This window comes from Triturus cristatus, chromosome 4_2, assembly GCF_964204655.1.
Source record: "Triturus cristatus chromosome 4_2, aTriCri1.1, whole genome shotgun sequence".
In the NCBI taxonomy this organism is placed as follows: Eukaryota; Metazoa; Chordata; class Amphibia; order Caudata; family Salamandridae; genus Triturus; species Triturus cristatus.
The window spans coordinates 638,050,220-638,070,345 of NC_140586.1; the positions used below are offsets into that span (position 1 = coordinate 638,050,220).

Sequence of the window (20,126 nt, forward strand, 5' to 3'; positions counted from 1 at the left end):
CGCTGCCTACTTTCATTCCACCATAGACTACAGAGGGAGGGCTCTAGAGATGGTCAACCATACCGCTGATCAGTCATAAGGAGTTGTCTGCTTCACTCATACAAATTTAAGGATTGGTCAGACTTTACTCTTACAGTTGAAGGCTGCTGTGCATTAGCAGTGCTAGGACCGTGCCCTTTCTTCGCTCTGTAATCGCTTCGCGTAGTCTTGCTGTTTGGCAGGTGCATTGCTGTATTGCAACAAGTTGGATTGTACACAGCTGACAATTTGCTGGAGTCTCGGACAGCTTGAATACTGTAGTCTGCTCCAACCCCTCATGATGGCTGGATTGAGCCCTAGGAAGAGGGGGAGTTTCCTTGAGGTTTGCAGTGAGTAGGATGGAAATATGATGGCTGCACAACAGGCTTAAGTACTTCCTCTTGATTGACCGACCGAATGCAGTGAGGGAGATGCCTTTTTCCAGCCAGGGAGAACTATCACTAGACAAACATCTGGCTTCCACGTCAGGAGCTGGAGCTACTAGTCATTCGGACATAAGTGAGTGGGAGAGGGCTTGATGGAAGGGGGTAAATATTTGTAGTGTATCCAGTGGGTTAATGCTCATGGTAGTTTCTAGTTTGGTGTGCTGCTGGAGCAGCCCTTCCTCCAGGTGAAGAGGTTTCAGCAGGCTTTGTGATTATCTTGCTGCTTTGCTTCTGGAGAAATGGAGAGGGGCCATGTGTCAGTCATGCGAATGTTTTCATAAATAGGTGATCTTTGGTGCACAGGGGGCATGCAATTGTTCGACGAGTGTGTGTTGGAAAAAAAAAATGTATCCAGTCATGTATGCACTAGAAATGCATTAAGCTGTACACTGAGAGCTGTGAAGAGCTCCTGGAATACGAAGGCCTACTGAGCTCAGTTCCACAGCCAGGATAATAGCGTAGTTCATTAGACTCCAGGTGTTTGCACATCTGGAGAACTGTCTCATTGCCCCTACTCATATCATTTCTAGTAAGTTTTAATAATTTAGCGTTCAGTCTTGGGTGCTATATGCTTTGCAACTTGGCTGACCACTTTAAGGGAACATTAAAGCCAGCTTTTTTCATTTTTCATGCTGTTTGCAGAACTAGAGATATAATAAGAAAAACCTGTGAAGTTGAGGGGTAATTCTATGTAGCAAGTTTGGTAGTGGTATACTAACACCCCTGGAGCGACACCAGTGGCCATGAATGTGAGGGTCTGTCTGTACCCCTAGTATGACTATCTTTTACTACCCAGATATCGCTAAATACTTCGGGCATAGAACCTAGGCCCATATTCAAGTACTTTCTTCATTGGAGGGGAGATCATTTCTACCTTTCTCAGTATGTTACTTGAAAAGGACGCGAACCCTTCATCCACCAACCTAGGTGGTATACTCCATCATGGAGCTGCTCCTCATCTGGACCCAACTGCTGGTAGTGCGGATGAGCACCATGGTACTGGAGCTGTTTTGTTGCAATCTTTTTTTATTTATTGTTCTCAGATTGGTAAGGGGACGCACACACAACTGGTTAATTGTACCTACTGGTAACAGAAGCTAACTTAATTACAGTTAACTATGATAGTAATAAAACAACCACATGGGGGCTCGTAAAGGATGATCCGTGATCCTCCGCCCCTGTGGTCAACATATTTCAGCACTTTTAAAGTGAGCCTCTTGCGACATCTCTGGCTTTCTTTAGGGCTCGGATCCCAGTCTGTTATTTTGTGTCCATGTGGCACTGGTTTTCATACTAACCGTCAACAATTTACGAGTAACCCAGCCACATGCGCACTCACACATCATATAGTCCTGGTATACAACGTTTACCCCGAAACTTTTTCAGCGCAGGGAATTGCAACGTTGTGATTCCGCATACCATTACTCCGCAAGTTGGAACAATGACTTGCGGAGGGGGGGGGAGGTGTTGGATTTAAAATCCAATACCTTCCCTAGTGTCCGCACAGACTGGAGTTGGAATAGTAAATGATACTATTCCAACATCCATGCCCCCCCCTCCGCAGGTCGTTGTTCCGACTTGCGGAGTAATGGTATGCGGAATCACAATGCGGTCGTTGTAACGACCGCGTTGTGATTCCCTGCGGGGGGGAAAAAGGCTGCGGAATAATGTCATAGATTCTATACTCCTATTTACTCCTGTTTGATTGTGTGTTCGCAATTAATTTATGACCCCATTAGTTTGGAAAGGGCCCCATGGAGGGGATGCCTTGGGCTCCCTCGGTAGCCCCACAGTTGTCAAGCGGCCTGTTGGCCTACATGTCCAGTACCCCAATAGTACTACATGGGAGAACACACTATCATACAGCCCTCTCCTCTACTGCCACCCCCCCACCCCTTTTTTCATGCGCTATGTCTTTTAATACCCAGCAGAGGTGCTGGGGGCAGTTGTAATTTCGTGGTTTGCATTGTGGCCTATGGCACTCTAAGGAGCCCTCTGAAGTTTCGTCTCTGATGCATATAACCCTGCCATTTCGTTGTTTACATGAGTAGCTCCATGGCAACCAGGGTCACCACCGACCTCATTCTGTTCTGGCTACATTCTTTTCTTGAAATTTGGACAAAAAGCCCATTGCCAGCTACAGACCTAAAGCAAGAGTGCTCCATTGTGAACCTTTCCAAGGCGATCCCAGCCTCAGTTTGTAGGTGCTTCCCTCGAGCAGGATGGCAGGTGCTGTATGTTGAATGCAGCGTTAAGTGAGAATGTTTCAATAAACCAGAAAAAGGAGAGCTTTTCCAGGCGTCCCCTAGCTTGGTTCTCGTTTTTCCTTTATTTTTATCTTCACAGCGGTTCCTTTACATTATAATTTTTATTTACTTCTTTTAATTTTTTGCTACCTGCCGTTGATGAAGGTGGGAATGGGGTGATAGTGGAGATTTAACACTCCCAAAATTAGTAACCACAAAGCCCGTTGTGCATGTCCTGAGGCCTTACACGGTGGGGTACTAGGCACAAGTTGTGGCTTCCGCCACACACCGTGCCACACCGTAAACCCCCTCCACTTTCCTTTCTCCGGAGCGTCTGTGTGCAGCTTCTACAGTCTTTAGTTATGTGCAGCTGTCCACTTTCTTTTCTTTTCAGTAACCCCTTAAATGCTGAGTTCACATAACCCAAGTGCCCACTACACACTGCCTGTGTGGACTGGGTGCAGTGTGTGTACGGCTTTTAGTCTTGTATTTGGGACTCCTTCATTTTTCCTTTTATTTATTTTTTTATTTATTTTTTGCGGTGTGGAGGTAGGAGGGGGTAACTATAGTGTATGTGACTGACTGACTTTTGGCCACGGCCTGGACCACCCAAACCTTTCTCATTGCTGATGTCATATGTGATGCCTTTAGTGATCTGCTCAAAGATGTAATTTGAGCTGTAATCCGTAATAACCAGGTAGCGGGGAGCACATGATGAGGCTGTGATTATGGTTGGTGCAGTTTACTATAAGTGGTAAGTTTTGCTTTTTCACCGCAACATTATTTTAACTAGTTATTTTAAGTGGGAATTTCAAAGCTTTGTTTCCCATGAAATGTTTTGATGATCTATGGCACCTAGGCCCTCTCCCGCCCAAGCCATCGACCTTGCACTAGAGGCTGTGTGTAGAAGGTCAGTTTGTATGCAGCATCCAAATAAAACGACAAAACTGACCTTTTTTATTGTTGCTCGTGATATAGAAATGGATCCATTTGTTAAAATAATGGTCGCCCAGTCACAAACTGTGTTTTGTTGTACTATAGTAGTATTACTGATGTACTACAACATGTTATTCACACAGCTACAGGCGTAGATCGCCCCTCTTTTTAGGTCTTGCCTGTGACCGCGCATGCTCTGCTTGTGCATGCGCGATCGCTTGCGAGAGTATCGTGTCCAATAAGGGGCTTGCAGATCGCCCATTGCTTACATTAGTTGACTTCTTTGGAGCTCTTCTTTGGTGCACGGGCCAGGTAGTGCTTCCTTTCCTTTTTGTGGAGCACGGACCAAGCAGAGATTAATGTAACTTAATAGATGTCCTTATGTTGCTCTTGCTGTGATTCGGGCATTGTTACCCCACCCCTTATCTTCCAATTCCTCTGTTGGTGTATGTGAATTTATATTTAATAATGTTATACACTTAATTAACAAATCAACTTTTGTTTAAGAGGTACATTTAAATGGGAATCAAAAACCATTTTTAACAAGATGTAGTATATATTAAATAATATTTGGGTGGATTTTTTCATTTTTTTTTAAAAATAACTTTTACAATTATATAATGCACATATAATTTCAGTTGCAGTATTTTATTTTATTAATGATCAACTAAAACAAACTAATTTGAATTTTCCATTCAAATATTTGTTTTTAAAAGTTCACTATACTATCCCATTGAGAGATCTCTGGCATGGTGGTAAAGTTATTACTAACCTAACACTCGTAAATCCTGTTGTATGAGGCTCCATCTCTCCATGTGAAGGGGTGGAACAGTGCTTAACTTGAGCCAGTGTCTACAGGTCCTCTGCACCGGTATGCAAATCTCAACACCATCACTTGTAAAATTCGACTACATTGTGGCGCTGCTTGTCTAATTTCAAGTTTGAGGACAACAACAAACTCTTTAACAATGAAATACAGTTAAAATACCTGCTGTAGCTTTAGATGGGCTGGGAAAGTCCAAGCTGTCACACTTTTAGAAACTTGATGGTAAATAGTTGTGTTGTTACTGGCATTGGCAGAGCTGGCCGGGGCAATGGGTGGTGCACACTGTAGTGGCTCTTGAGAAGGGCCCTGGCACTTAATTTTTCATAAATTAAGCACTGGGGTTGAGACATGCAAGTCCACACCTATGTGAACGTACTCCAGAAAAATTGCGTAAGGCTCGAAATAGATCACTGACTAACGTAGAACTGCGACTGACAATGGAATGTGGATATATTATGCAGCACCCATATTGTCTCAATCTAAATCATGTGAGCATTGTAAATAAATTGCATTTCAACTTGTCTTCATGCGTTAAAACGTTCCACTTATTCTTAACATGGTGGTGTGGGGGGGGGGGGGGGGTGTCTTACCGAGCAAGATCCCAAAACTCTGATTCCCAGCAGGCACCCCACCTCTGTAATAGGACCTCAGGCTTTCGGTAGGCGTGGAGGTGGTATTTATCATTTTTTTTGCTGCTGGATATTTTGCACTCTTGCTGAAGGAAGCGGCCTCCTCCAAACCCAGTGCCATAGATGGCTCCATCGCTTAACCTCATTCAGACAGCACACCAGTTCTGTTGTAAAAACTCTGGACCAGGATCAAATTCGTCCAGGAAAAGGGGACACAAAACTAAACCACCAAGAAAGGGGCCTAGTCTATACAGTGAGATTCCATTCCCTTCTTCTCGGAAGCTGCACATCTGAAGCCACTCGGTATCACTCCCTAGCCGTGTTTTAGAACTCTGCATTCACTCTATTAAGACACTCTAACCAGCCCCCAACGTTCTACCTCTCCATGCTAAATCGTCCTGACCAGTCCATCAGAAAAGCCCAAACATATTTTACATGTGTCACTCACAACCTCTTGTAATGTAAAATGCTCATTTGTGTGGTATTCTTGTATGTTCAACCTCCCCTCTCTTTTCTCATTTACCCTTTTTTTTGGGGGGGGGGGGGGGTTAAATACTTTTTATTGGCATTTGTAATATCGTCGGTACAGTCTATACATTTTCATTTTAGTACAGCAGTTACATTATTTTGTTAGCAAAGCATCCAACAGCGTGGTACAAAATATATCAGTATTAACGTACATATTTATCAAACCTTTTGCTCCTTCCCCATTTTAGTAAGTACCTTTGGGCTATTATGACCCATTCCACCGCCAAATGTTACTGCTCTGTTCCTGCCGTGTCCAAGTAAATTATGGGAGTTATCTTGTTCACCTTCTATGTTTATTTCCTCTCGTATGAATGCCCTATGTGTCTGCCATTACTTATCGTATACAACTAATAAGACTTACTTAGGTATCTGTGTAACATCAGATTACAAACTGAAACCTATAAAACTACTATGGTTACCGGGGGTTCTTCGTCTACCTGATGTATCACTTTAATGGCGAATCATAACACTTATGAGGTGTCTTGTCTCGTGGGCCGGGGGGGGGGCTCCAAGTAGGAGAGGAAAAACGGTGAAGATGCGGGTGCAGGTAAATCTGCCCAGACCCCTAGTGTGTCCAGTCGGGAGAAAGTCCTAGGAAATCCTCTACTGTATCCCAACATCTTTATGTGCCGTGTCCTCCCTTGACGCGCACCATTTTCTCATTTACTCTTTACTGAAATCACCTGCCCTCTTCCCTCAAATCTGCGGTGTTGCGCATTTCTGAAAGCGTGCATTTGAGATGCTTAGCAAGCTTAGAGAACGGTGCAAGAATTGTTGCATTTTAGATTTGGTCATTCATATCTTGTTTCTCTTCCTATATCCTGGATTGTAAATGAAGTTTAAATGTGCCTTCAGCAAAAGGCTGGTACCACTAATGGCCCAAAACACCCTGCCAGCACAATGTGGCAACATTTTAGGACAGTGTCTATGCAACCAAGGTAGGTTATTAGCCTCTGATCTGGTGAATTTTGCCAGTTCTCGTGGTTTGCTTGCGTTGTGATTCCTGGAGCCACATTTAGCCAAATGTATTTTCCGTTGCTGGAAATGCACGTCAGATAACAGTCTGTGGTTTAGAATTTGCTTTGGAATGCGGCATGTGCTAAGGCATGTTGGTGCATTCTAGCTGGCCACTCTCCACATGGAGCTTGTTCGCACTTCACACTCTGAAAAGTCATGCTAATCAAATACTGCAGGTATGAACCGTTTGGAACTTCCTTGCCCTTCAATCCCACCTTATAACACAATCTACCTATCTCCTTCCAACTCCACTGCAATGTAATTTTTGCCCCTGATCCATTTGGCCTATTTAGCGTTGCATTGACCAGATTATTATTTTTTTTTAAAAACTTTTATTTCTTTTTTTACGAAACCTTCCTCCACTCGAGACAGTAGCATAGGGCAACTTTGATACCTTAGTAACATGCACCAATGAAACCCATCTCACATATACAAATAATGGCATGACATGCAACTAAACAACGGAAACACAATACCCTGAAACTGCATTATTGTATAGCCAGTAGAACTGTTCCTTGATCGCGTATTATTAATTCTCCATCATAGTAAGTGTCCCAGGACTTCTTAGAAGTGTCTTGAGCAGTAAAAGCATGTGGAAACGAGGAACACGAGGTAGGGTGAGAGTGGGGGTAACCTAAAGAGGTGGCAAATGTGGGTGTGCTATATGGGAAAATGTAAGCGGTCTGTGCATAACTGGGACGGAGCAAGGGAAACGTGTGTGACAATTCTGTATAGAGCAGCCAAAGAAGCTGTATACTTCCACGTAGTTCCCTCTTGAGCGCTACAACTCCAGTCTCCGCTCCTGGGCCATCCAACATTCTACCAAGAATCGCAGTCAAAGCTTGCTCCGTATTGTGCCTTCAATGGAGTAACGTAAGGCAAATACCAAGAGGGCACTACCCTCCGAATCCTTCTGCTGTAGGACCTCCAACGTAATCATGAGCTCACAGCGATTTTCTGTTATTGCTCCACCAGCTGCATGAGTTGGTCACGGTATCCCAAGTCTTCAAGACATGCTTGTCACCATCACAGTGTACCCCTGAACTACCTGCATGTGGTTACTTTTTCCTCCAGGCATTTCTAACTTCAAGTGGTTTCTTTTCTTTTGTTGTCCTGACTCCTCCATCTGGCTAGTGCTCCATCAGGTTTGGGGATGCTAGGATAGGATTATTTGAAGGATCTTTCTCCGAGTTACCACTCTATGTGGTGATTGGCTTGGACCTGTCCTCTCAACTTCTGTGCGTCTTTGTGTAGAAAAACTCCCCTCCCCTCCCACTGTTTTAAATTAAAAAATCTATTTGTGTGTGTGTTTATGACCGTTTGGTGGCCCTCTTAGCAAAGTCCACAGGACACATCTCTCCGGGTTAGTTTCATCTCCCGGCTCTGCTCCATCTCTAGTCGTGGTGCCTTTCCCTGCCATCACAAAGGCAAACCCAATATTGAATTTCACCACGACACGAAGGGTGTCTTTAAGTATTAACTTTCCAACCTTGGCAGATTCACAGCGCCAGTGCCACCAATGGTGCCTTAGAGAAATCTCGTCACCTACCAAACAAGTGCTCGGCCCACAGCCTATATTAACTTTGTGCTTCTTCTGCCCGCCCAGCATCTCGCTGTCATACCTGTTGAAGAAACTGTGTGAAGTCTATAACCCCTCCACATTAGTCCACCTATGCTTTGGCAACATCGACAAAGTTCCCTGCGTCTCTCCTGTCCTCAGCCCTCATTTCGTGTGGCACTTTACTCAAAGGTGATCACCCGAGTTAACTGGAAAAGGCAGTTGAACGGGAACTGAACAAGAAAGCATTTTAGAGAAGCAAAGAGGATTGCTTTTTATTATGAGCTTTGTGCCCTGTCATGCAAAGAATATGGATGCATGATCATTCTTTGATTTTAATAAATACTGCTGAACTAATTCTTCTCCTTCATTCCCTCCACCAGTTGAAATTTGATGTTGTAAAGAAGCATAGTTAGGAAACGCTTCTTCACAAACGACCACAACCTAAGGTCAGCAGAGGCAGGTCATTTTAAGAAGATGAATGGTCCATTTGACACAGAGCAAAACTTGCTATTTTATTTACTCCAACTATGGTCTTGGTCGTCTTGTGTAAAGGATGGAATGGTGTGATGTCTCCTAAAAGTACCCAGCATATGTGAAAGGCAGTAATATGCCACTCCCCACCCCACCATTCCAATTCTTTTGAAACCTCTTATATTTTTGCACAGGTAAATATCTACATACCTTTGGGTGAGGTTTTTGGATTGTTGCAGGTTCCTATAGCCTGTGCCAAAAGGTGTGATGAGTAAGGAATTCTCTGTGCTGCTGGCCTTGGGTTGAGCCTGTTCCAGGTGTTTTCTCTGGTATTACCATTTGCTCTTTTGGATTGAGGTCCTGGCGATTGATTTCCCCCCAGTTGACATCGAGAGAACATGGCCTACGCTTGTATTTGACTTCTGTAATGAAATGCAAAAGTTATGCCGTTGTAGTTATGCAGCGCGCAACAAAAACAGCAAGCCTAATTTTGGAATTTCTCTGCACAAATTTGATTAGAATAAAACTTAATTTGAAGCAAAGGGTTTTTCATGTAATCGATGGGCTGCTAGACTCGACCATAAGTGGGCATTTCTCGTGGCTCATCTTTGCCAGGATCTGAACTTGCTTTGTTTTAGGTTTCTGGTCTTTTTAGAGCTATGACTAATGCATAGGCATTCCATACACACAGTGTTTAATTTGAACTGGTGTGTTTTAAGGTGGAACCCACCGGAACTCATTTTTTGGGTACCAGTGCTGATTTTTCCATTATTAGACTTTGACCCAGATCTGGAAGAAGAAAAGCGAGAAAGAAGGGGAAAGAGAAGGAGGAAAGTGACAAATGGCGAAAGTAAGCGTTACAAAGAACAAGCAAGAAGTGATAAAGGGGCAGAGAGTGTCTGGGGTTGTATGAAAGAGGCATGGGGAGGGAGGGGCAGGTCGGATCGTTACTAAACAGCCTTGATATTCGATAGTGCCGGTGGAGGGCGTCTGGAAAAACTTACTTTTACCAATCAAATAGCGATTCTACCCTATGTTATTTGTTCAAAATCGAAACTCCGAAACAAAACTGGAAGCTAAGTGATTATTTCCGTTGTAATCCACTGGCCTCGTGCTTTCTTTCGGTTGTTCGCAGCTCGTGCAGCCACCGTCCAGGAATGCCGCCATGTTGTATTTATAAAGCGCAGGCACGGCACGCGTGCATTTCTGGGCGCTGCCCGAAGGCCTGCAGTCTATTACCGGAGCACAGCTGCAGGGGGGCCCTTTGCCAACCACACAGGAAGTTTGCCCGAGGAGAGGCCCAGCTCGAGCTGATTTTCCATCCCTTGACCCCCTTCATGCCTCTTGGCCACCCCCACCCATATTATGGGTATACTTGGAGTCCTCTGCAATGGCAAATAATTTAAAACCTCTTAAGTTAAGCGGAACATAAAATGCGTTGTGTACTGACTTGTGAACGTGACCACACACACAATAAACCCTCTTTTAAGATGTTAAGACTTTATTGTTGATTTACTAAATCCTGTGTACATCATTCTGCCTTCGATTTCTATATAGAGAAGTGAGCCATTCCTTGAGTGACAGCCAATAGATCTCAAAACCACAGCTGACCTCCCAAAAACGTCCGTCTTGAATGCCTGTTGTTGGAGGTGCAGAATTGTGTTTGAGTTATTTTTTCTCTACACTAGATGGCGCTGTATGAATTCTGGCATGATTGTCACTGACCAGAAACCTACAAGTACTTTACAAATGTCCTTAAGTTGAAATGACTGAGACAGCGTAGCACGTACAATCTGATTTATATATTTTCCTGCTATGTTTGGTATGATTACAGATGAGACGTGTGTAGATCACAAATGCTATTTGCTAAATGGTTTTAAATCACTTTTATAACTTCGTTTTCAGTACTGACTTGGCATTTGACCTAGAGGGATATGTTTTTATCCTGCTTAATGATGTCTTGACAGCAGCAAATGGTGCTTATGTGAAACAGAAGCTTGATTCCAAGGTAGGTGATTCTCTTTAAACCTTGGCTCTTATTCAGTCTGGAGCAGTTGTCGCGTCTTACTGTGCAATTTTTGGTGGTCCTATTTTACTCTGTCATTTTCTTTATTCACGTTTGCTTTTGTCCATGTGTGTTGGAGATTGGGAGCACTGTTAAGACTTACAAAAATGCTCTGGGTTTTAAGTATGTAGCAAATGTAATTTTGGGAGAAGGCTAGCTTAATCCACAGCACTAAGGGGGCCATTATGATGTTGTGCGGATCGTCACCGCCCGGCCGCATGCCATAACATCACAATTTGCCCCCTGCCATATTACTATGGCGGGGGGTGCCCCGGCGATGGAAAGTCCGTTCGCCGGTCAAATTGCCGGGCGGATGGTGGCGGTGATGTTGTATGCGGTATGTATGCCTTCCCATGGTGGGGAAACTGCCATGGAAAGGCATATGTTAAATGGCTTTCGGGGGCTGTTGCGGGCCCCCGCGGTGATGGGGGGGGGGGGGGGGGGGAAGGGTGGCTGCACTTGGGGGGTAACCATGGTACCGCCCTTCATTGGCATGTACAAGGTGGCAGGCACCGCGCGCTGCCTGTCACGTTGTGCAAGGCAGCGCTCAACATGCAACTTTTACATTGCGGGGGGTGCTGTGCACAGCACTGCACGCCGCAATGTAAAAGATGCGGGATGCAACCGCCAGGGTGGCGGTTGCATCCTAATTGGCCCTGCGGGACCGCTGCACCTCTGGTGGTCGGTCCCGTTTTCCGTTACGGTGGTGTGCGGACGCAGTCCTCCCGCCATCGTAATGGGGCCCTTAGTCCTTTTGGAAATTCTGTTCATAAAAGTTTTTTAATTATACCAAGGAATTAAAATATGCAAGTCCGTAACTGCAAGGTGTTTTTTCAAGTTATGGATATCGTACATGTTGTGCTCGGTGTATGACAACAGGACAGAATTTAAACAGGACCAACGCCTATATTATTACCCTGCAGTTGCTGGAGTACGACTTTAGAAGAAGTATCCACTCCATCTTAGTATCACTCACACCTGATATTCTTGGCAGGATTCAAGCTTTACATTCATGAGTATTTGGAAACAAATCGTGTGGAGTTAGTACTCTTCCATTGGCTAGCATTGGGGGGGGTGAGTTTTTTGGGGGCGGGAGTAGAGGTGTTTTGATAATTTGTAGAAAGAAAGCAACTGAGTAGGAGCCCTTCATTAATGTATGGAGAATGCAGGAATAATATAGCTGCAGTACAAAGCAGCTACAAAATCCTCTGCATCAGGAATGTTGGAAGTCTCTGAATGGCAGTGAATGCAGGGACAGCAGCCTGCAAAGAAAATTAGGCTTCCTTCACTGCTTCCCAGATTCAGAAAGACTTTTCTAACTCGTTAAAAGGGCTTTGTACGTTGTGAAAAGGTGTCTTGTGGTCGTAAAGCCTGACTCACTGGCTTTGTAAAGGCACACCACTTTAGTACTTGAGGGCTTTGGTGCTTTATCTAATTGAGTGTTCTCACAATAAATTATTCAACAGTCAAAGCTAATCTACCAATAGGGACAGTATTGAATAATGCAAGAAAGACCCAGTAGTAGGCCAACCTCGAATTGTCAGACAAACTTGATAGCACTATTGATAGAGGTCTCTACTCCAGATGTTTCTTTAAAGCTTGTATAATGTTATTTTCTTCCTTGGACTCTACTTGCTCCCCTCTCCAACAAACAGGTTGGATTTTGAGAGTTAGTTGGTTAGTTGACTTGAGGTTGTTTGGCTTTTAGTTTGCCTCCTTCTCCTTTACCACATGGGTGTTCTGTGTAGATGATAAGTAATCTGTGGTGCTATTGGTCCTGCACCTTCTGTCAACATTGGAATGTACTGTAAGTTATATCAAATCTGCTTTTCAATTTATTGGAATTTATCATTGCTGTTTTTGCATTTGGTATTCTAGGGTTACTTTTTAAGTGAAGAAAGTGTTCTTTATTGAGATGGTGTTGATGATCAAACTTTTTGTATTGTAGGAACTGGGAAAATATGGTCTACTGTATTACAATGCACTTTTTATGATTCTTCCGACGATGTTCATAACCTATTACACTGGAGATGTGGAAAAGGTAGGAAGGTACATGATGTAGAGGCTGTGACCTGTCTTTGAAAAACTTTTTACATTCTGTTTCATGTCAAACAATGCATATTTGTATTCATGAAAGGAGCACTGCATATGTGGGTTGTGCTTACAGGTGTTCTTCAAAAACCCAGATTGGTAATTTTCGCCCAAATTGTTCTTTGTTTTTCTCCATGTTTTAAAACACCTGATTGGTACTTTTTCACACCAATTGTTCTTTGTTGCGTCCCATGATTTAAACTTTGTCTGCTGTGAACAATCTCTGTTATAGTTGTTTTTGTCTTCCTTTCCATAATTGAAGATGTCATTTCTCCATATCCCTTGCATGCATCCCTAGCGTAGTGTGAAACAATTGAAACCAGGGTTTGCGTCTAAAAACTCATTTGATAGGATAGTTTAGGCTCCATAACTGAGTTAGTTGAATATGTTTTGACATCTCTTTTCCCATGTCTCATAAGCTTGAGACGGGCGCATGTTCTGCTTTCACAAACCATAAAGCGCAATAAACTTGTACATCTGAAAACATGGATCAGCTAAGTTACAAAGCTCCAGAAATTGTACCATTTGCGGCATGTGCAAGGAATTCTTGCGTGTACTTGCTAAATGCTCATGACTGAGTAGCTTTTATGTTTAATTTGAATCAAATGTCTGTTGCGGAGGGCAAACTCGAAAATGTATGTATCTCATTCAGTGAGTTTTTGTGCCAATACTTGTTGGAGGCGTTAAAAGTTTGAAAATTAAACAAAATTTCCTGGTCAGTTAAGTGCTTTTTTTAATCCATACATTTCCTTTACGACATGAATTCTGATCTCAAATCCTAACAGCTAGGCTGATAGTAGGGGCACTTTTCTTTGAATTATTTTTAGTTATCGGTGATTCTGAAAACCCTTCACTTGGATGTACTCTTTTGGGGGTGATATCCTCATTTGGTCCAATAGATATCAAAACCACGGCTGACGCATCCAAAAACGTGCACTATAGAATGCCTGTTGTTGGAGATCCAGTATTTGGTTGAGAGTTGTTTTTTCTCTACAACGGATGCCACTGTATGAATCCTGCGATGACTGTCACTGACCAGAAGCCTGCAATTACTTTACAAATGCCCTTAAGCTGAAACTTATTACCGAACCCCATTTTATCTATATAAATCTAGACTTGAGAATCCCTGCCCCTTTCAACACCCAACTAATTAAACCTATCTACATCGTGCACGTTTTCAGGCTGTGCACACGCAGATTAAATTTCTCCTCCTTGCGAAGACTTCGACAGGCTATCTTTCTCCAGTTTTTTTGTAAGTTGTTCAGCATTTTGTGCCTGCATCAGTCTTGAGCTCCTCTTACTGCAAGTCCACATACTCACAAGCTTTTACTGAGCCAAAGAAAGGAATTGGAATTCTGAGAACCTGCTGTGTAAACCTGCCTTTCACATGGTCCCAAAGCTCCCTGGCTGGGTTATGTTGACTGACTTTTTTTTAATGCTCCGCCTTCAGTAGAAGTGGAGTAAAATGTGCCCTTTGTGCTGTTTATCTGTGCCTGCAGTGTATTCACTGAGAGGATCGGAATATCTTGCTCCTAGTCCTTAAGCAAACCTCTGTGCACCAGAGCAGGCCTTTTACCACTTAGATGAGTACTGAAAGTTTGAACCTGTATTGTGACCATTTCAGTCTGTACACTATTGGGACTTGCTTTTGAACAGTAGGTTACTGGAGTACTGTTTCCCATTCGCTTCGTCATGTAACATGGATGTCTAAATGTGGTTTCTGATACAAGGGTTGCTTTGTTCAATGAAAGTTCTCGCAGCCTTTTGATATTTGTGCATGAATTGTGCAAAATTATATGTCTGTGCACTATGAAACCAGGTCAAAAACACAAAGAGCGGAACGTTTGAAGTATTTTGCAGGAAATCTACTTATCTATGCAAGAGATTAACCGTCTTCAATTCTTCCTTTCAAATTATTTCTTTTTCTTTGCTCTCGTAGCATAGCTTTTTAATTTTTATAATATAACTTTGAGAGGTGGGGATACTGCCTTTTTCTCTGCATATCTGCTATGGGAATTCACTTAGCCCTGTATTTTATTACTTGTACATATTGGGGGGCTTGGCAGTGTGGCATGCTGTACAAATTACACACTGTGAATCTTCGCCCTTTAAGTTGTACTGATCTCTTTTGCTCCTTTTAGTTTTCAGACCTTTGCAATAATATTCTAGCTGCCACCTTGTACTGGCTTTGGATACTTGTGGAGTGTAATCACTGGTTACTCAAAGTAAGACTAAAGCTCTCACATTACTACATCTTCAGGATCCCAGGTCATTGATCTAAATTTAAGAATTCTACACATTCATCTCTTTGGCATTAATCTCATTGAAATGAATGGGGCTGGTGAATTAAGCCGATCTCCCTGCAATTCTATTGAAATATACAGCGAAGCTAAATCAATAGCTATCTGGGGACTGTTTCCCAGAATGCTGAAGTGGTGCTCCCTGGAGTACAGTTGTACCTCTTCTGTGGAAAAATATAATCACGTGAAGGCCTACAAGAGGCTCAAAGATGTCCTCCTTCTCTAATAGTAAAATATATATGGTTCTAGGAGATTTAGGAAGATGGGCGGGTGTACACTTCCACAATCCAAAAGTGTTGAGAAAGTAATTCATTCAAGCCTGCGCATGTCCAGGTGAAGCATGGAGTCCAAGTGTTATAGTGCCGAATATGTGGATGTTTTATTAGGTCTGCCAAGGCAGTGTGTGTGTGTCAGCGTACAGGGCCTCTAAGGGTGGCACAAGAAGTACTGCAGCCCTTAGAGGCCTTCTCTGGTCACAGTGCCCTGGGTACCTGTGGTACCATTTACCAGGGGCTGACATGTGGCCAGAGATGCCAATTGGGTGTAGGCTTCAATGCAGTTTTAGAGAAGGAACTTATGCCCTGGGTACCTGATTAGCAGGAGCCCAGGGCACACTCAGTCAAAGCACATCAGCAATTCAGCAAAAAGTGGGGGCATACCATGCAAGTAAGAGGGCACTTTCTCACAACAGGCTCCTTAACACTGCATGTAGTATTTATAAGTCACCCCTTGCAGCCCTATGGCAGGGTGCTTGGTATTGCTTGTGGGGGCATACATGCATGAGCAGATATGCCCCTTTGCTGGTCAGTTCCATTACTACCAGTGCAAGTGGACAGGGAAGCCATTTTATAACATGTGCTGGACACTGGTAAAAACGAGTTCTCCAACTACATGATGGCTTCACTGCAAATAGGGATGTTTGGTATCAAACATCTCGTATTGACAGACCCACACTGATTCCAGTGTTGGATTTACCAATACATGTACACAGGGCACATTAGAGGGGCCCCCTGAAAACCCACCAGCCTCTGGTGTGCTTGCTGACTGGTTTCTACCAGCCTGCCACCACAGAGACTGTTCTAACCTCTTAGGGTGAGCATATTGCTCTTAGGAGTCCCAGAACATTAGCCTGTCACCACCCCCACAGGATGGCCCCTTCCTAGGCCAGCAAGCTTCAAAGAGCTGCCGCCTTCAAAATGCGAATCGGTCTTCCCTCACAGGACAGAAAGCCAACCCTTTGTCTAGAGCCCCTTTGGAACCTTAACAGGTGGGGAAATTATCTAGTCAGGTAGGCGTTACTCCCACCTGGCCAGAACCACCCTCAAGGAGGGCTAAACTGAGGTGGACCCATCTTTTCAGAAGTAGCCATCTTTGTGATGGCATACTTAGGAATTCTGGGAGAGGGTTATGCCCATTTCCCACAGGGAGCGGCCATCTAGGGGGCGTAGTGACCCCAAGGGTCAGTAGCCCATTGGCTACTATCCTACACTCCCCTAATGCTCCTAAATGTAGTATTTAGGGGATCCTCTGGCACCAGAGCAACAGATCCTGCTGACCATTCTCCATAGACTAATATTGGGCACCCAATGCTGTTTTGCACCTCCGCACCCGGCTGCCCTTGTGCCGCTGGTGGTGTTCTGCTCGTGCTACCTTGGACCTTGCCCACCACCCTCCTTAACTCATGGAAAAGGGTCCCGTAAGTTGCTGTACTATACCAGAATGCCGCATTGATACTTCCTCCCATAGGATAACATTGCAGCCTCCCAAAAAATGCACTGTCGACTTTTTGAACTAAAAAGAATTCATATTTAAAAACATACTTATCTGAACGATTTTCTTCTGATGCCTAAACATATAAAGATACTTGCTATATTTATAATTTGGTGTGCATCTCCTTCTTGAGTTGTGTGTCTAATTTATTGACCATTGTATGTATTTTCGGATGTCTTGCACTCCTCTGTGATCAGCCTAAGGCTGCTCAACTACACAACCCCTCCCCCCGCAGAGCACTTTGGGATTGCCATAGCTTGCTATATTTATAATTTGGTGTGCATCTCCTTCTTGAGTTGTGTGTCTAATTTATTGACCATTGTATGTATTTTCGGATGTCTTGCACTCCTCTGTGATCAGCCTAAGGCTGCTCAACTACACAACCCCTCCCCCCGCAGAGCACTTTGGGATTGCCATAGCAAGCACCTGTCCACTCGTAAGGAAACCCCTGGACTATTTATATGATGTATCAAAATGAGATATATTGTGTAAAGAGTTAGCTTCCTACAGCGTGCTTGCATTAACCCCGCCTGTCTTTTATATTATATATGCGTACAGTGTTTAGGATTTCTGATGAGTTACTGTCCAGTTTAGGATGTGAACCACGAAAATAAGTGAGTAATCGTGCCTTTTCCACGTAGTTGAGGAGACCTTTGCTTGCTGAGGTCACTGTAATTTGGTGACGCTCAAAATGCAGCAATCAAGGTAAGTGGATTTCTTGGACTAAGCAAGATGTTTTGTTCTCTAATAATTATATAGATTAAGCTCCAAAGACCCGGGACAGAATGCACAACTATTCATTAGATTAGTCTAGGACAAGCAAACACCAGGATTAAATAAGCCTGTACGTGTTTACTTCTCTTGCCAGTTTAAAAAAATAGTTTTGGCCCCAAGTTCAGTCATTTAGCTATGGAATACTGTGCTTCAAACCAATAGGAATGCTCTTCATTGCACTGATTTTCCACCCTGAGGGCTCTACAGAGACCCACCCTTTGAAGTCTGCAGTGCTAAGGAAACCATCGTTGCCATATGGTGACATTTAGTGCACATGTGCAACGTGACACATGACCCAGACTTTAAAAGGCTTATTGCTCTGATCTATAGGATTTCCTGTGCATGTGCCCCTCCACCATGAACAGGGCACCTTGAATTTTTTAAGACTGTTGTTTTAATTACTTCAATAAAAATACACTTTACTCTTGCTTTGTCTGCTCGGACTCCTTGGGTGCAACATGTCCTCTGGAGTTTAAATGCCTTCCGCTTTCCCAGTATTTTAATAGACCATTCGGTTGTTCATCTTTTTATTCATTATTTGGAGGGGTTTGTAAACCACTACTCTTCGCTTTACTTGTACATGTAAGAGGATGTGTTAAATAACATCATAGTCCCAATGCTGAAACTGGGATGGCAACCACTTAATCTCACTGTAGCTATAAAGGGTGCAGGAGAAAGTAAGTGACCCTAAGTAAGTGGTGTAATGGATCTCGAGTCATGATGCCTGGGCGGAAATCTGGCCGTCCTTAAGCATCTGGCTCGGTAGGACCTGAAATGCAATTGATCTAGGCAATCAGGGGACAGGACGATTATTTAGCTGCTTAGTAGGAGGTGGAATTTTGAAAGATTTTCTGAATTTGAGGGAGTAGTTTCCGATTCTCATGAATGACCAGGGAATTCCAAAGTGAGGAATCTGGAAAAGGAAGGAATTGACCACCTTATCTCCTATGCCTGAACGGGTGATTCGGCAGTAAGCTTTTATTGGAAGACCTGTGGCTTCTAGTTCTTTGGTTAGGAGTTAACTGTTTACAAGGTAGTTCAGTGCATGGCCATTTAGTGCCTTGTGTAAGAGGCAAAAACTTTTGAAGGCACACTTTTTCACTGGAAGCCAGTAGATTCATTTGAAGGCAGGGGCGTTGTGGTTCTGCTGTCCAAGCAAACATCAGCTTTGTACTGATCATGTGTGTGTGCACATACATATTTGTTGTGATGTTTTGGAATCGAATTGTGTTACTAAATAGCCTACCCAAATTAATGCAGTTATAGAGGAGATTAAGTCCTGTTTTATCCAACACCTGTAGCCTTTATCATGGGACTATATAATCACAAATCGTATTGATGTCCCTGCTAGTGTAGAAACTTTTCAGATGTTTGAGGCACTTACACAAATGGAATGTTAAACTATGACTCTCTTCCAATGCATGGAATGTACTCAATAATGCACTGATCTTACATTATAGCCCCATAGAAAATAGTTTAATTTCAACCTATGGGATAGCACTAGTGTGATTGATAAGGACAGTCCTCATAGTCTCAAGAGGATGGATTATTACAGCCAGAGTTATCACAAATGTTATGTCCTTTGGTAGGAAATCGGTCGTGATGAGTCAATTCCCAATGCAAGTTTGCCTGAAAGTGGGACCAAGTATTTTCTGCTGATGTGCTGTCAAGAGAAGCATCATTGGCTCTTTAGGCCATCCAAATATTGAAATGGTTTATTTGTGGGTCTAAGACCTATTGTTGTAATTTCTACCATGCCCATTCTTGTGGGCCATCTTGAATGTCATCACATGGTTCAGTGCAGCACTCTGAAGCAGGATGTCAGTCGAGTAATGAAACCGTGCTGTAGGCCTGGAGCATAACTGCCCCCCTCATGCATATTTTCGTCGCAGTGGTCACAGGAAGAAGCTTCCAGTTCAAGAGCGTTTGGCATGTCGATTTGTTTTGTTAGAGTAAACACCATGCAATTCCTGCCAGGCCAGAATCCCTTTTGGGCCAAGTACCTATGTTACACTGTGAGGAGCAGCTCATCGGAGGCTTCTTTAGGCCTGTAGATTGAGCCGCCAAAAGAGACTGTTCAAGATGTATTGGGTTGATTAATTGAAGCTACAGACCACCTGCTATTAATAATAATCTCCTAGTTAATAAGAAATTATTAATGTTGCCCTAAAACCTTATAATGACACAACCAATAGAAGGTCAGTTAATGGGGAACAGCCCAACTTTTGATTCTCCAAACCACTTTGAGTAAATCTTTGTAGATGCAAGTAAAACAAATGTTACTCCTAGATTGTTTGTATTGGCAACCAGTACACTCTTCATATAATGGTCATGTGTAAATTCCCTGTGGAAAGTTCTTGCTATTACTTGGAATGCTGAAGCAAAGTTGATGTTAAATAATTTGGAGAAATATGGATACAACATAGTGATGGAGACTGTTGCCAGCGT

The 20,126-nt window shown here is 43.3% G+C and overlaps 1 protein-coding gene across 1 annotated transcript in view; it reads left to right on the forward strand.

The window, feature by feature from the left end:
- SLC35D1 (solute carrier family 35 member D1) overlaps positions 1-20,126 on the forward strand; it is a 112,239-nt gene that overhangs the window by 34,398 nt on the left and 57,715 nt on the right. The window contains exons 7-8 of the mRNA XM_085602329.1: positions 10,584-10,686; positions 12,692-12,784. Coding sequence (XP_085458455.1) covers positions 10,584-10,686; positions 12,692-12,784 — 196 coding nt within the window. The remainder of the gene's footprint in view (positions 1-10,583; positions 10,687-12,691; positions 12,785-20,126) is intronic.